The 13,999-nt window shown below is 42.0% G+C and overlaps 1 protein-coding gene across 2 annotated transcripts in view; it reads left to right on the forward strand.

Moving 5' to 3' along the window:
• Positions 1 to 13,999, forward strand: part of NOL10 (nucleolar protein 10) — a 73,829-nt gene that overhangs the window by 18,027 nt on the left and 41,803 nt on the right. For both annotated transcript variants that reach the window (XM_065587708.1, XM_065587709.1), the window contains 2 exons: positions 2,869 to 2,935; positions 7,788 to 7,840. In XM_065587708.1, the coding sequence (XP_065443780.1) occupies positions 2,869 to 2,935; positions 7,788 to 7,840 (120 nt within the window). The remainder of the gene's footprint in view (positions 1 to 2,868; positions 2,936 to 7,787; positions 7,841 to 13,999) is intronic.

Raw genomic sequence — 13,999 nt, forward strand, 5'->3', positions numbered from 1 at the left:
CTTGATGATGGACCTTAACAAGAGAAGTCACGGCCCGTTCCGTAGCTTCCAAATGCTTTATAGCCTATTTCAGTCAGTCATCTAGGGTTGTACTATTATTTCTCCACCATAGGAAATCTACTTGCCTTTACAAACACCCAGAGACCTTTTAGGTTCACCAGCTTTCTTACAATTTTCTCTGATCACACATGGGTTGGTTGGTAACAAGCCTCTTTTCAGTAACTGTATAGTTAGTTACAAGATTTGATAAATCCTTGACTAGTGTTTAAACACCAGCGCTAGCCTCTCCCCATTTTTTTAATTGCATACATTTCTCTCAACGACAGTTAAGCACCATAAAGGTTAGTAGGTGGCTCCTGAGGTGGGAAGAGGGAGAGTTTCTTACCGCAGGAGGCAGTGCTGGGTTTGGACTCTTTCCTAGAGTGTGTGCCAACTGGCCCCACCTCCACCAGCTGTTGGTTCCTGAATATCTCTGGTTGAGTGCCAACCGCGCAGAGGCAGATTGGGGTGGAGAGTCTCTGGCTTTGATACCAGAGTAGCCCCATGCTGAGACGTGCCTTCGGGTGGGGAGTGTGAGGCTTTTATCTGCTGAGATGGGGGTGGGAGAATGCTCTTCTATTAGTCATCAGGGAAGAGACCAGAGGTGGGTGGGGTAACAGCATTCGCCTGGGAGGTAGAGGAAGCGCCTGGAAGGTAGGTGCGACTGCTGCAGGGAAGGCAGAAGAGACGAGAAATGGGATCCAAGTTTGCTCTGCTTTTGTCCCTCATTTTAGAACACTGAGGACATGTATGCTCATGCTTTTAGTGCTATGGCCCAATTCTTAGAGGCTTCTTTCTTAATGGCTGTTTTACATGTTTGCTTATAAAAGTACCTAACTGTGCTGTCTGGGTTTTCCCCCTCTTAAAATAGTCTTGCTTCTGAATCCCTCTAAATTTGCACAATAATTCTGGATACAGTGCAAAACAGGTTCTGACCATCGTGATCATTAAAGCTCACTTGGCACGTTACAGATGAGTAAGAGTAGATGTGCCATTTCTTCAATGATAACAGAAAGGGAAAGAATAATAGGAATAATTACCAGTTGGCAAGGAAGGGTATGAACCAAGTGGTTGCCAGATGGCTACTTCAGGGCTGCAGCTGCTTTTCTCTGTCCAACTCAAAGGACCAGTTATCAGAAAATTATGCTGGGAAAGTTTTCAATGAACAAGTGACCCTGCACTCTGTGCATTCGGAGAGAGGTGCTTGCAGAGAAGGGACCGAATTCCTACATTTTCAAGCAAATCCTTTACCTTTAGACATCCGCATCTTTGGTGGTAACCTAATGCTTGAAATATTTTTATATATTAGAATTTCAAGGGCTATGTTTCAATGTATTTTTTTGCTGATGTTTCTATAATGAAAACGCAGACATCCACTGCTTCCCTCATTCAGTGCCCTGCTACACACGGTAATTTCATTGTCCAGGCGCCGTTCTAGTTGGTAATCACATTCTTCCTAGCTAAATTCCCCCTGTAGATTCTACATATGGTTTTCTTCACTTTGTCTAAATTGATGTGTAGCGTTGCTGTGCATTGTTAAACAAGTCACATTCCACTCAAGAACAGGCTGTCTTTCAGTTATGGATGAAGTGATCGGCATATATCATGTATCGCACTTCGTGGTTGAGGATTTGAGATCTTCAGTTGAACGGCATTGTATAAATGCGAAGTGGTATTAAATGGCTATTTATGATATAGGATTATACACAGAATATACTATATACCCAGTTTTCACCTCAGTGTAAATAATTAAGAAGCCGGTTTGGCACCCTTCTCAGTCAATTTGTTAGAACAAGCAGACTCCCATTCCTCATATGCTGTCAGTAAAAGGATCCATTTAAAAATATTTAAAGGCAAATATTTTTTTTAATTTAAAAAAAAAAAAAAAACTTGGGTCACAAACTTCTTTTAGTGCCTATCTTGCCCATCAGTGGCATTATGTGTAGCAACATGAACTGAAAATGACAAGGTTGTTGAACAACAGATCTTCCCCTTTTCTTAATGTTGTGCAGCATTGATTCCTGTTTATCTTTGTTTCTCCTGTTCTGTTCCTTTGGATATTTTTTTAAATAGTTTCCTCTTGTCTTACTTCACTGTAGTGGTTTGGATGTAAACTGAGAGCTGTCTTTTTTTTTGTTTGTTTTTTTCCCCCTTGATCTACTATAGAGTCAAATTCCTGAAGTGACACGAAATCCTTAAACTGCGTACTTTTAATATCATTATTAAATCGCTTATCAACCTCTATTCTGGTCTTTCTAAGTTACAACTGGATCCTTTTATTCAGACCTCTTTAATATGACGTTAATAAATTACAGGTAGTGTAAAGTGCTATGCCATGCCTTGTGTTACACACAAGAGTGGGGTGGGGGAACCAAAGCCCACACCTACCTGTCATTTCAGCTCTCTAGTATAGATGGGTTACTTATTAAAATGAGACTACATAGAACTGGCACATTCAGACTATGCCGAAATGAGGGCTACATCCCACTTACATAAAATGGAGTAGATTGCTGACATCCCCATCTTCAATGCAGCAATTCCAAAGGGGAAATTACAAGTCCCAGCATGCAATGTTGTATTTTGAGTTGAGCAACTGATAGGCCACATATTCTTATTGAACATCTGGTCAGCCAGTGGCTACAATGTAGAATTCCTTGAGTTGCCTTTGCCATCATAGTGCAAAGCCTTGTTTGTATCATGCCTTGCTTGCTGTACTCTTCCACTATATTTTTAATTTCCATAAGGGCTACTTTTTAATCAGTTTGTTTTATTGAACTTCGTAATTGTATCATTTAAAAATCTCTTAATGTTTTCTTCCTACTATTTCAGGGGAAAATATTTACTTCCATGGAGCCAGAACATGATATCAATGATATCTGCCTTTATCCTAATTCAGGTATGTAAAATACCCTAAATACCTATTACATTCAACAGGTAAAGCACCTACTGCCTCAGGCTGTGATCTCCTTAGCTGTCATAGTGAAGGAGAGTCAGGCTTGGCTGACCTTGGTTGGTAGACTTTTTATGGAGCTTCATGTGGTCATATTTGTATCCTTCTTTCCTCTGAGTCAGTAATGAATCAGTGTGACACTATACTGTCATTCGGAGGATCGGAGCTGCTTTTGGCCATTGAAAATCCAATGCAATTTTTCATAAGAGTAGCGGTTTTAGTTCTGTGTCCAGACCAGAACCTAATTTGAGTAAGGAAAGTTTTTTTCTTTCTAAAACTGGACAAAGTTTTTTCATCAGTATTTTGACAAAAAATGACTTGTCAACAACATTTAAAATGTTTGTTTTTTGTCATAATTTCATAATTTGAACAGAGCTACACCCATGCACTGAGAGTTCAAACCCTAGCCTTATCAGGAATCTGAGAATGATCTGGAGGTATACTGCTACTGTCTGTCTCTATTAAGGGGTTTTTGACTTTTGGGAAATGTGCCCCGTTAATTTAGAAGGAGCTCTGTTTTCTTAATGATAATCAATTACATGTGCTCTGCGTAAATATGTGAGAGTGATTGCTGGGTACTTGCTACTTTTCCACCTGCGGATTATTATAGCAGAGTGTCAGCATTGATTAATTGGAAGGAAGATGAAAGGATAATGTAATCATGTTTCCTGAACAATGAAACTGTGTGTCGTTAAAGGAAACCAGGTCACAGAATCATTTGGTCAAGGGGTTCCTCATACACAGTCCTCTCATACAAGGTGCTCATATCATTGTTAGATTCTTATAACTTTGTTGGTACAGAGCTAGGGAATACAAGGGGTCAGAGCAGTGAGGAGGAATGTAGGAGGGTGTTGGAGTATTGCTGGAGGTGTGGGGGATGAGAGGGAGCAAAGGAGTGGGGGGAATAGGAGGAGAGGGGTCTGTGGCTGTGATGAGAGGGGTAAATGGAAGGGCGGTAGGGACAAGAGATTGTGGGTGTCAGGGCAAGAGGAGGGAGTGGGGATTAGGGATGGTAGGAGGGATGGGTGGCAGGAAGTGGGGGGGGGGGGATTAGAGGTTGGTGGCTTGTCAGCTTCATTCTCCCCTTCTGTGTTCTGAGTCCCTCTCCTTGTTCCCCTTTGTGTGCCAGGATCTGGGGAAATCTGCGGCTGTGTCCCCCCTCCCCCTCAAATGTGTGTGCTGGAATCTGGGGTCGGGGGTGGGTGGTCTGACCCTCTCCATATCGCCCCATGTGACCTGGTATCTGGTTCCCCTGGAGGATCTGAATTCCTCTCTCTGCCCCCATGTGTGTGCCAGGATGCGGGGGGTGGGAGGACCCTGCTCCTCTGCATGGTGAGCTGAGAACAAGCGTGCATGGAAAATGCACCAAGTATACAGGTTTCAGAGTAGCAGCCGTGTTAGTCTGTATCCGCAAAAAGAACAGGAGTACTTGTGGCACCTTAGAGACTAACAAATTTATTAGAGCATAAGCTTTTGTGGACTACAGCCCACTTCTTCGGATGCATACAGAGTGGAATAAATCTCCTCAATATTTATTCCACTCTGTATGCATCCGAAGAAGTGGGCTGTAGTCCACGAAAGCTTATGCTCTAATAAATTTGTTAGTCTCGAAGGTGCCACAAGTACTCCTGTTCTTTTTACCAAGAATACAGTGCTGAGTCCAGGATGGGGAGCGGCAAGGAGTGTCTGTCCATCCCCTCAGAAAATGTCCCCACTGACTCCATGCCAATACCTATACTGGTCCTGCAGCCTCTCCCCAGTTCCTCAGTCTGCACCTCCAAAACTGACACCTGCCTCTCCATGGGGAGGACTCTTGTGGCGGGAGAACCAGGTTGTTTTGGACAGCAGAGACAGACAATGAGAAGATAGCAGGGAGAGAAGGGATTAACATGCGACAAGTGCATTCTGTGGCCAGGGTAATTGTTGCTAGGGAGCCAGAGGCAGTGGAAAGGGAGAGCTGAACTGTGGTACATGGGGATGCTAAGAAATTATTTTTTTCTATAAAAACAAGGAAATTAAATGTCCCCAACATCCATCATCTCAGAATTAAGATTGCCTAGTGGTGCCTTTTACCTTTCTGGAACGTGGAGAGTGGCTAAACTTCTGAAAACCAAGAAATAGAGTTACAGTAATGCGAACTTCTGAAAACTAGGAAGCAGAATTAAGGTGCAGTCTATTACCATCTTAACTCTGATCTTGGAGTGATGCTCCAGCGTGCCCATAACATGCCCACTAGCAATCTGCCTTTGCAGTTAGTGCAGAACACTCAGGGAACAGGGCACATGATTACTGTAGCACAGAGTTTAATACCTTATGTTTGCTAAGGCAAAACTTGTATTCAGGTGAGGGGTACTAGCCAGGAGCTACCTATACCTGCCCTGCACTCAAACACAGCCTCCTCCACAGACACAAGAAGAAACTTGCTAAATTGTACAACCCCTTCGCCCTTATGCACAGGAGTCCATCAAACACTGTACTTTCATTTACGTTCCCGGGGTGCCTTGGAGAGAGGCTCAGATCACGTCTTCTGTATATCTCCTTATATCACAACCACAGTTTTGCCAAGCTGCTCAGCTAATCCCTCCACCACTCGATACAACTACACATAACACAGTGAAGGCAGCTGGAATGCATGCAGATAATTCCCAGTCATCTCGGGGGTGGGGGTGCAGAGTTAAGGTTGTGTTGGCATGTACCTTATCTGTACTTCCTGGTTTTCAGAGGTTTAAATTCAGCCATTTGCCACATATTTGGAGGGCATGAGGCACCACTGGCCACCCTTAACTCTGCATTATCTAAGTTGTGTTAACTAAGTTTTTGGGTGTATAATATTGATTGAGTCATAATCATATTTCCATTGAGTAGAAGTCTCTCTGCCCCATCTGCTTCTGTTCATTGTAAGTTTCTAAAGAACTTGTTTTTTTCAAACAGGCTCCATATTAATACTTCCCATTGAAAAGAGAGTTCTTTCTTATTCCAGTCTGTGAAATTTCTTGCATATAAGAAGATTAGTCTGGTCTGTGGTTTGATAGGTGTGTCTCTGTTCTCATGAAGGATGGTCAAGGCTAACAAGCTGAGACAGCAGAAACATGAATAGAAGACTTCTTTGATCAAGACTCTCCTTTTCTATTTCTCAAATTTCCCCTGTAGCACACACCCAGGTACTGTCCCTGAGACTGTTTCCTCCTCTAATTGTTGGTGGAAGCTTCCCAAAGATGCTTACCTTTACTGTCTTCTTTGAAGCATTAGGCATAATTGGTAAACTGCTTCTACCGTTCTGTCTTTGGGATTTTCCCTGTTCACTGAATGAACTGTTTTTCCTTTTCTAGTGGCAGTGAAATGCTAATGCTCCAAGGCACTGTTAATCCATGAAATCTACCATAAATCTTTCTGATTTTGTTTAGGTTGCCCGTAAACTTTTCTGGGCTTGGTTTTTAACCTTGCTACTGTGACTCTCTTGGTGTGCCAGAAATATTCAGCCCTTTTTCCATCTTCTAGAGTCTAACTGTATTGTGTATTTTTAATAAAGGGATTGGCTGGAAGGGATTATCCAACCCATATTAATTGTGTGCCTCTATTTGGGTATACATTCTCCCCTCTGGCTACATGATGATTGACCCCATTATTCATAGTCTCAGTGGAATCTTTTAGAACATTTTTAGGTCAGAAAGTTATCTAAATTGATTGATTTTCCACACTCCCCCCTTCATGCTTTTGCTTATTTGTATTATTTAAAGGTCATTTACTTAGGAAAGTCAAGTGACATAAATGCAGAAATATATTCTGAATGTCCTTACTGACCTGTTTTGTGGGGGGAAGTATTGCATATCATTTGTCACATCAAACTTGCACAAAGCCTGTTGCCAGTTCTGGGTTTGCTTAGATTTAATAATACTTGCCAGGTGTACCTCACTTCTCGTCTTCAAAGCATTTCAGTCTGCACAATACCTCTGTATGGGTAGGTATTTTCCATTTTAAAGTAGCACAAATTGATGTACAGCAGTAAACTGGCTTGTTCAACAACAACATAAATGCAATTGCCATCTGAGTCACGAGATCCTGGCTCCCACTTCTGTACTTAGACCATACCTCTGATTTCCAGAATGATGTATTCTGGATCATCACCAATACTGTAAATGGCAGTTGCTTCACTGAGACGGTCTATCGATCCCCAAGTAACAGGAAGCTAAAAATTGCTATAGATGAGGACCCTATCAACGTGAGGGAAATTTTTTCAAAAATTTCACTCCAGAATTAACATTGTTTCATCTCCACTTGTGTTGGCCACCATGTTAAGCACAGTATTAATTAGACGCCCTCTGAGCAGAGTGAGAGGACAGTAGCAGCACCTGGCAGCCCACATACAATAGGGTTCATAACAGTGCTCACATCGGTGGAGATGAACCAGTATTAGCAATAGTGGGATTTTTTTAAATAGGACAATGAGGCAGGGACAAGCAACTTACTTGGGGCGCAGTAAGTACTTGACAGGCTTTATTTAAGTCCTAATCAGTTCTGTTTAGATATGCTGTAGTTAGCACTATTTTTTTCTCAAAAATCTTTCATGTTTACTCAGATTGCTATTCTAATAACTGTTCTTTTTTAGTCTTATTTTAATAAAATTTGCAGTTAAATTCTTTTTTCCTAAAGTCCTGTAAAGACAATGGACTTGATGTACAAATCTGCTTTGTACTGAATAAGACCTATTTTCTTCAAACACTTCTAAATAAAATAATAAAGTAGATAAGCTAGTCTCTTCTGGCCATTGTTTACACCATGTAATTGTGTCGCTCTTTAGGAATGCTGCTGACGGCCAATGAAGACCCTAAAATGAACATCTACTACATTCCAGTAAGTAATGCAAATAAGTTTGGCCCTGCTAGAAATATTTATGAAATATTGTTTTTAAAACTGTCAGCACTTTAATGTAGCACATTATCTTGTCAAATTGTTCTGTAGTAAATTTTGCATGCACACTGAATTCATTCTGGAAATCTATAAATAAGGCTTCTAGGCATGTGTAATAATTTGTAACTAAAATCTATTGCTTCATCTCCTGCTAAACTAGGTATTGGAAACAAAATGTGGTGTATTTATATTACATCATTATTTTATTGAAAATCAGCACTGAAGCTTGCCACACTCTTAACAATTCCTAAATTGACTAGTGGCAGTGGGAAATCCAGTCAGAGCCCGAGAGAGAAAATCTGCATATTGTCTATCAACTTGTTAAAATAGATTATTAAATATAAAATGTGGAGCTTACCATCAAGGTATAAACTGTCTTCTGAAATAATTACCCTAGCATCATAGTACTGCTATAGGCACTATAGCCCTGGCCGCTGCTTTCTCAGCCATTTTAATGTTGATGGCAGTTCTTAGCACCTGGTTACCCAATGTCCTATTTGAATTGGAGCTTTTGATTTCAGAAATTTAAATATACATCATCAATCTTGAGGTATATTTTAGCCAGGCTTCTACCCAATCTCCAGTTGCTCACATACAGCTACACCTGCATTTTAGTCTAACAGATGCATGTTTGGACTTTTTAAAGTGTGTGCACATGTCTTTATCTCTGCAGGGTTCAGGTGCAAATATACATGTGAGCAATTTTACACACACAAAGGGACTCCACCTCTGAAAATAGATAGGCCTTTCACCAATCATTATATTCATGTTGGCTCTAGATCATGCATTTAAACCAAAAATGTTGGGATAGCTGAGCACAGATAGGGCCACAAAGCCTTTTCAACAATCTGGCAATGCTGCCCTTTCACAAATCTGACTTGCTCTACAGATTGGCTCCTTAATTATCATTGTTCATTTCATAATTTGTTCCTTCTGAGTCCAGCATGTAGTGTGAAAGTTTTCTCTGGTAGCTTATGAGTTATTGCAAAGTTCTATCTTTAGGAAGATTGAAGTTATGTTAAAAATGTTTCAATCTAGTGTCCTGTCGGTGTTTTCAGTTCAATTGAACAATTTAGTGACTGTACTGCTTGTCTCTAAAACAGCTTGAAAAATCCTGAATATGTTGCAGAATCTTTTTTGTGCATGTTATGAATGTCACATGTGCTTTACAGATGTAGTAACTTACCTATGTTCTGTTTTGATGGTGCTGGGTTTTGCAGTGACAAATCCAATGTTGTTTCATAATGAAAACATTGCATGTATGCCGCCTTTTTCACGGACAGGCATGCTGTGTTACAAAATGCTATATTAAGACTTATTTTGGCTAATTTCCTTTCCAAAGAATATACTTGTATAAATTGTAAAACAACTAAAAAGAGAATCCATTTTGTCCATCTCAAAAGTCTGACGTTTTTAAAATCCTTCTAGGGCTGTTGAATTTACAGTGTTTCTGAATGCAACATTTTGCATTATATTTTAGATATATCTGAGAAATTTCAGAGTAGCAGCCATGTTAGTCTGTATCCGCAAAACGAACAGGAGTACTTGTGGCACCTTAGAGACTAACAAATTTATTAGAGCATAAGCTTTTGTGGGGCATCCGAAGAAGTGGGCTGTAGCCCACGAAAGCTTATGCGCTAATAAATTTGTTAATCTCTAAGATGCCACAAGTACTCCTGTTCTTTTTATCTGAGAAATGTAAATCATGCATAGCCAGATGTTCCCTAGTGTCGTAGCATATGTACTTGTGTAGAGCACATATTATTCCAGTTACAGTCAGCATTTGCCTAGGTTCAAAATTTTCTCCTTTTCCCCCATTTTCTTCATTTTTCTTCATACTTTCTGGCATCCTGAGTGATGTGATGGTTCCCTTGCAGAGAGACAAAAATTGCTTTACCCTGTGGCTACTCTGAGCAGATCTTAACCTCCAAGACCCAGCAACTTGCTGTTCTAACTAGTCCAATTTTCCACAGGCAAGTTTTCTGACTATTCTGGGATTGGTTTGAGCCAGGATTCAATTTTACCAACAAAGAAGGGCTTAATTTATTTATTTGCTGCAAGTTAGGCATGAATACTGCTTCAGATGTCCTGTCTTTTTGAGATGCAAACAAGAGCTGATTTATTATCCTTTAGTTTCACAACCAAATAAATGCCAGCGGAAAGGGCTTACTAATGTACAAGGCAATGTTCCTTCAGAACCTTTGGGGATAGTTTAATGTGCCACACTCAAATAGACTCTGTTCAACTGATCCTGTCTCTTAATTATTTAGCGTGTGCATAGTCGTCTAGCCAAGTGATGGCATCTTCAGTTGCGTGATGCAGTCCTTCTAGGGCAGTACTGAACCTTGGCAGCAGGCATTCATCGACAATGTGCGTCATAGTCTGTTTTGCGCCGCAGCTGCACAAAGGGCTGTCACGAAGGCCCCAGCGATACTGGTTGGTTGCACAGAGACCTTGCCCGGTCCGGAACCTGTTCAACAGGGACCATTGGCGACAGGGCAGGTCAGAACCAGGCAGGCAGATTGTGGGGTCGGCGATGAGAGACTGGTTGGGGATTATAACAGATATCCATTCCTATCGCCAGAGTGTTTCCACCCGAACATCCTGGCTTGGCGGATGAGACCATAATGGGCAACGTGACAGCAAACATGCAGCTGGTGATTTTAAAAGGTCATTGTGCAGTGGGAGGTTTGGTTTGGCATGTGCTTTCTCCAGTAACTTGCCAGTGGCAACCTCTCGTCTGATATGAGGAGGAGCAATATTGCTCGGAACTGGAAGCCATAGAAGTGGAGTTGGACGCAAGGTGCCGGAGATGATGTGCATGGTGGCATGTATCCACGAGTTTGATGTGTGATGCTCGACTCCAAACTGGTGTGCAGTACTCCACCACCAAATAAGAGGTGGCAAGAGCTGACATCCACAAAGTTGGAGCATGAGCACCCCATGACTAACCTATCAGTTTGCTCAGATGGTTGTTTCATGTCTTAACTTTAGCTGCTGTTGTCTTCAGGTGTCTCTTAATGCCCTATTGTACTAGTAACAATTTAAGCTTTTTGAAACCTGCATAGTGGAACATCTACAGGCAGCTGTTTTGGTGATGGTCAGGGAGCATTTGAAGGGACTCTGTCTGAGAGATTCATCTGTGTAATGCTTTGGTGCTATGCCTGCAACTGTTAAAGCAAATTTAATGTTCAGGGAACAGACAGAATAGACAAACAATGTTATGGAGAGATTCTGGCATCTCCATTCTGAAGGCTAAAACTAGATTTTTGACTGTACTGCTAATTTTAAGATTTAGGAGTTGCAGAGATAGTTATGGAAATACCTATAAATAACCCAGTATGCCTCAACCTTTAGCGCAAAGTTCATTACTAATTGGGCAAGGTATCTGAGATAGAAGAGTTTGTTGCACTGCACTACTTAACAATGAAAATTAGGGCTCACTTGTGCCATATAGGCACATACCTGTTTTGTGGGGAAAGGGGATAACATTAGGGCCAACTTTCTAAACATACGAAGCCGAACACCCTTGCCCACACCTCGCCACGCCCTGAGGCCCCGCCCCTGCTCACTCCATCCCCTCTCCCTCTGTCGCTTGCTCTTCCCCACCCTCATTCACTTTCACTGGGCTGGGCAGGGGGTTGGGATGTGGGAGGGAGTGAAGGTTCCAACTTGGGGTGTGGGCTCTGGGGTGAGGCAAGGGATGAGGGGTTTGGAGTGCAGGAGGGGGCTCAGGGCTGGGGCAGGAGCTTGGGGTGCAGGAGAGGGTGCGGGCTTCGGGAGGCACTTAACTTAGGCGGCTCTCAGAAGTGGCCGGCATGTCCGGCTGCTAGGCGGAGTCATCAGAGGGATCTGCATGCTGCCTGCGCCTGCAGGCGCCACCGTTGCAGCTCTCATTGGTCATGGTTCCTGGCCAATGGGAGCTGCAGAGCCGGCAACCCTAGATAACATTTAGTCATGTCCCAAAGGGAGCACAGAGGCAGGATGCCTTCAGGAGCTCCCTGGTACACGAGAGCATAGATGCTGCTACACTCATATATGTAGCGGGGATAGTCATGGATATACCCCATCGCCACCCCTTTTGGGGTGCAGCATCTACCCCCAGAATAGTTGTAAGGGAGCAGTGCCTGGGCCCAGAGACTGCAGTTCTGTCAAGCCCTTGTGCAGACCTTTTAATGGTTCCTTACTCCCTCCCTGCACTGCATAAAGGCCAAGTGGAATTTGGCCCTTGATGAGATGTTTTAGTTTTATTTGGCTTATATGTCAAAGGGCCTGGCCTAGAAATTCCATTCTTGGTTTATTCTGTTGGCCTTAATGAGGGCAAGTGCCTCTGAAGTGTATTGGGCAGTTTGGCAGCAGCTTAATAGTTACCTACAGCTTATGCAAACATTCAGAATCTGCATCCCATCAGCCAGGATGTGTGCCTCAGGAAGCTGGAAATCAAAGGTATGTGGGCTTTGGGATATCTGAAGGCTATTGATGTTAAAAGTGTGCACTGAGCCAGTAGTGTACCCAGAGACTGCTGCCAGGGAAATGAGGAGGAAAAACTCCATCGGGGCAGGGAGGTCCAATGGACTGAGATCTGAAATCGGAAACAGGAACTCTTTCGCTCTAATTGCAGCTGTCAGATAAATTGATTCATAGGTTTTAAGGCCCGAAAGGACCACTGTGATCCTCTAGTCTAGTCTGTCCTCCACTTATGTAATGCCATCTGTTCAAGGATTTCAGAACCCCTGATATAAGGGTTTGAGAGTCTTAAATTATCATTATGAGGTAGAAAAGCTTTCGTATCGACATTTAAAAATGAGATGTTGAAATTGAGTCTCTGAAAGGTCATATGATGAGTACATAGGGACAACCAGGGTTGGAATCCAGGTCTGTGTGTGTTTCCACCTACAAATTATGGATATAAGATTGCTGACATGTAAATCCTCAGGGCAGCTCTGTGAGGCAGATGTTTTACCATTGAAAATGGGAAGCTCTATATCAGGGGTAGGCAACCTATGACATGCGTGCCAAAGGCGGCAAGCGAGCTGATTTTCAGTGGTACTCACACTGCTCAGGGTCCTGGCCACCGGTCCAGGGAGCTCTGCATTTGAATTTAAAGTTAAATGAAGCTTCTTAAACATTTTAAAAACCCTATTTACTTTACATACAACAATAGTTTAATTATATATTATAGACTTATAGAAAGAGACCTTCTAAAAACGTTAAAATGTATTACTGGCACGTGAAACCTTAAATTAGAGTGAATAAATGAAGACTTGGCACACCACTTCTGAAAGGTTGCCGATCCCTGCTCTGTATTATGGAGGGATAACAATCGCACCACATTTGAGGTTTTGACCAGTTTTCTGTTTAACACAGTCTTTACTCCTTGATGTTGCTAAAATTACATTAATCCACCTGCAGCTTCTTGTGTGGTGTAATAAAATGACTGTGTGACTATATCATTCTCCAGCTGCTAGCTCAGAGCAGTCATAATACTGCTACAGCTCCTGGAGATTGTCATTTCAGTTCTGGAGCCAAAGGTCCTGGATTCCCATCCCGGCTGGTGACTGTGTTATACGGGTGAAATATGTGGGATGTTCTCAGTATTCTTCCATTTCATAAGTTTTGTTTTGTAAGGTTTTGGAGCAATTGTATAAGGCTTGTCTTAGCTGACAATTTGAAAAAATCAGTGTGTTGTACATTTAAAAAAAGGTCTTAATGTTTTCGTACCTTGAAACTGAAGCAGCTGTGCAGATGCTAATCTGACAGATGCCTGCCTACATCATAAGTTAGTGCTGAATGGTTAATTGAGATCAGAAATCCAGTTACAAATATCCTGGAGTCCCTGTAAGGAGGAACAGTTCATTCATAAATTCTAAGGCCAGAAGGGACCATTGTGATAATCTAGTCTGACTTCTGTATAATACAGGCCATAGAACTTCCCCAAAATAATTCCTAGAGCAGATCTTTTAGAAAAACATCTAGTCTTGATTTAAAAATTGTCAGGGATAGACACTCCTCCACAACCCTTAGTAAACTGTTCCAATTAATTACAGTTAATTACTGTCACCTTTAAAAAATTTGCCTTATTTCCAGTCTGAAGTTTTCAAC

Source organism: Chrysemys picta, chromosome 3 (assembly GCF_011386835.1).
Source record: "Chrysemys picta bellii isolate R12L10 chromosome 3, ASM1138683v2, whole genome shotgun sequence".
Lineage (NCBI taxonomy): Eukaryota > Metazoa > Chordata > Testudines > Emydidae > Chrysemys > Chrysemys picta.